Genomic DNA, 3,417 nt, shown 5'->3' on the forward strand with positions numbered 1-3,417 from the left:
CTGCTTCCAAGAATGCTTGGAGTTATCTCTCTTTCAAGAGAGCTGGAAGAAAAAGGCATGGGGAAGACTGTGCATGGGTATATTTAGAGCCGATGGGCCTAAAATTGTGCTCATAATTTTCACTTACATAGCATTGCTCAGATTTTGATCACATTGCCACAACCATCTGTAATGAAAGCTGGGAATGTGGTCACCTCTAGCCCAGAAATAAGAGAACATGGAATTGAGGACATGGAAGTAGGAGGGCACTTAGTCACATTCCAAGGAAAATAGCAACAAGTTACTATAAAAGGAAGCAAGTGTCTCTACTCAGAGCATAGTGTAGCTTGTTCATGTCATTTTGATAATACTAATATGTCCTTACATCAGACTTGAGTTCTTTTTTATTTCTTCTATTTCTTCCTAAATTTCAAAGGAGTCAAGTTTACACTACTTGTTCATTTCTTTATAAAATCATAATTGATTCTGCACTGTAGCTCTTGTACCCTCCTCATGTATATTGCAGTCTATTTTGCTTCTAATTTCTGACTTAGCTTCTACAGTATCCTGTACTAATATAATTAGTACTACATATATTTACTAATATATTTGTCTTTGTACCTGAGTGCCCAATTTGAAAAATAAATAACTTTCTTATTCCTCTAAATCATACTGATTCTATAAAATTCTTGAGAGCTAAAAGGATCTTATTGATGAGTGAGAAATATAAACTGAATTACATATTTTTTTTCTAGAAATTCCTATTCAAAATTTAATATATTTGCATTCAAATATATGATTTGGGGAAGGTGAAAGTACAAATTAGTGGAAACCAGTCTCTCTCATATTTGCATGTTGACATACCTGACCTTATTCTTTTAGTCATTAGCAGAAATGAGAGACTGCAGATGGTGTCAAGAATAAGCAGACACTGTTAGCGTTTATTCTGAAAATTATATAGCAACTGACTGTAAGTCATAAGAAAGGTATTCATGAAGCTTTGTTACCTGTTGATAGAACTGTTTGGTGTAGCACTGAAGTTAACAATATAAAAAGAATAAACTACTGTTTTGTGAAGATCTGTGCATCTAAATCACATAGCAGTATTTTGGCTTTACTTCCTGGAATTATGACGAAAATACTAAAGAAAGCATAAGTGGATGTCAGTCTGCAACTGTTTAACTATAAAGTTTTCAGTGACACATAACGTTAGAAATATTCTCATACAAATGTCAGTTGGAACAAGGGTCTTCTTTCTAGCGATGTCAACAGGAGAATTCATCTTAGGAGTACTTGGAAATGGGTTCATTGGACTGGTAAACTGCATTGAGTGGGTCAAGAATGGAAAAGTCTCATCAGCTGATTTCATCCTTACCTGCTTGGCTGTGGCCAGAATCATCCAGCTGTGGGTAACACTTTTGGATTCATTTATAGTAGGATTAGCGCCACATCTGTATGCCACTGGTAAACTAGTAAAAGTAGTTATTCTTCTTTGGGCTCTAACGAATCACTTAACTACGTGGTTTGCCACCTGCCTAAGCATATTCTACTTCCTTAAGATAGCCAGTTTCTCTCACTTCTTTTTCCTGTGGCTGAAATGGAGAATGAACCGAGTGCTTCTTGTGCTTTTCCTGGCCTCTTTCTTCTTATTATCTTTTGACCTCTTAATGCAGGATGCTCTTGGTGAACTGTGGATGAACACCTTTAGAGAACCTGAAAGGAACATGACTTTGCCTTTAGATGCAAGTAAAATTTTCTATCTTAAAAGCCTTATTCTTCTCAGCTTGACATATGTTATCCCTTTTCTTCTCTCGTTGGCCTCTTTGCTGCTTTTATTTCTTTCCCTGGTGAGACACACCAAGAATTTCCAAGTCAACCTGAACCACTCGAGAGACTTCAGCACAGAGGCCCATAAAAGGGCCATGAAAATGGTGACAACATTTCTCCTCCTTTTCATCGTTTACTTTATTTCCACTCTAAGTGGAAATTGGATCTTCCTTAAGCTACAGTGGTATGAAGTCATGATGCTTGTCATGGTGGTTCCAACTCTCTTTCCATCGGGCCACTCATTTGTTATAATTTTGGGAAACAGCAAGCTAAGGCAGATTGCCTTCAGACTACTGTGGGGTCTTAAATTCTATAAAAACTAATGAAAATCTTTAGCTTAATAGACCTTAAAAAAAACTTTCTGTATTCTATGTGGAAATACCTTAATAGAAGACTTTGTATGTTCATTTTTAATTCCTAGTTTTTCTTTTATTAATCCTTATTAAATTGCACTGGTTTCCCTTACAAAATGCTGTTACCTAATCATATTTTCTCAAAGTCATCTGAAATAATGTCCAATTAAGGAAAATGCCTCTGCTGTAACATTTGCTCTTAACAAAGGATTATTTGGAACCTAAAGAAGAAAGTTTATAAAACTGTACAATGAAATATTAATAAGCATATATGTTCAACACAATTACAAATGTAAATGAAATCACAATCGTAGAAAGAGAAAAGAGTAATGCAATTTTCAAGCTAAAGGTAAATTTAAAATTAGTATAGTAAAATGTTTTGTAAAATTAAGTGTAATAGGTATAATAGATGTTTATATAAATATAAAAGTATAAATATTAGTCTGATGTTACTAATTTTGGAAAGGATCTGAAACAATTGAAATTTTCATACACCATTCACAGAATTACACATTTGTAAAACTTTATGCAACAGTGTGATTTTAAGTAGTTAGGGTGAACATGCTAAACCTAAGACAGTAATTTCACTCTTAATTTTATACACAAGGAAATCTTTGCTATATATGCACCAAAAATGTGCATATTACTCTTTTTCTTAGCTGAAATTGAGAAGTTTCATAACAGTCCATCAGTGATAAAATGAATAAGTATATTGTGGCATACTGATACAAATATACTGTGGCAACTGACACAACAATGAAAAGTAACAAATTAGATTCATAACATTTTTTAGTTCTTTGTTAGAGAAGAAAAGACATACATGTAGATAAGCAAATTTGTAAAGCATAGTACATATTTTGTGTAATGCTTGAATATATTTGTGTTTATGTATTGCTGCTTTTACTACTGTAATAAAATAATCTAGATTCATTCATAAGTGGGAACACAAATAAGCAGATGGGAGAATTTTGCTTGCTAATGGTGCTATTAAATATGAAAGAAGTATACAGACTGTATTATCAAGTAGAGTATATTGACATATCTGTATGAAAATGCAATAAAAGTAAAGTGTTGTTTTGTTTGCCATAAATTTAGAGTAAGCAGAGAAAAAATAACAAGTAAATCATTTTAAATTTGTTAGCTTTAATGTTCTTGATGAAGTCATAAGTGCAAGTATTCTTTCAAATTAGCCCTGGTGCTGAGAATGATGTAAGTATCCTAAGACCATAGACAAGATTGGCAGTGTTCTCTGACACTT

At 33.3% G+C, this 3,417-nt stretch overlaps 1 protein-coding gene across 1 annotated transcript; it reads left to right on the forward strand.

The window, feature by feature from the left end:
- The first annotated feature begins 1,241 nt into the window (after positions 1-1,241).
- On the forward strand, positions 1,242-2,129 carry LOC136166852 (taste receptor type 2 member 42-like). The gene has a single exon (XM_065933801.1). The coding sequence runs from the start codon at positions 1,242-1,244 to the stop codon at positions 2,127-2,129; it is 888 nt and encodes a 295-aa protein (XP_065789873.1).
- The last annotated feature ends 1,288 nt before the right edge of the window (positions 2,130-3,417 follow it).

The sequence above is a fragment of the Muntiacus reevesi genome, chromosome 1, assembly GCF_963930625.1.
Source record: "Muntiacus reevesi chromosome 1, mMunRee1.1, whole genome shotgun sequence".
NCBI lineage: Eukaryota > Metazoa > Chordata > Mammalia > Artiodactyla > Cervidae > Muntiacus > Muntiacus reevesi.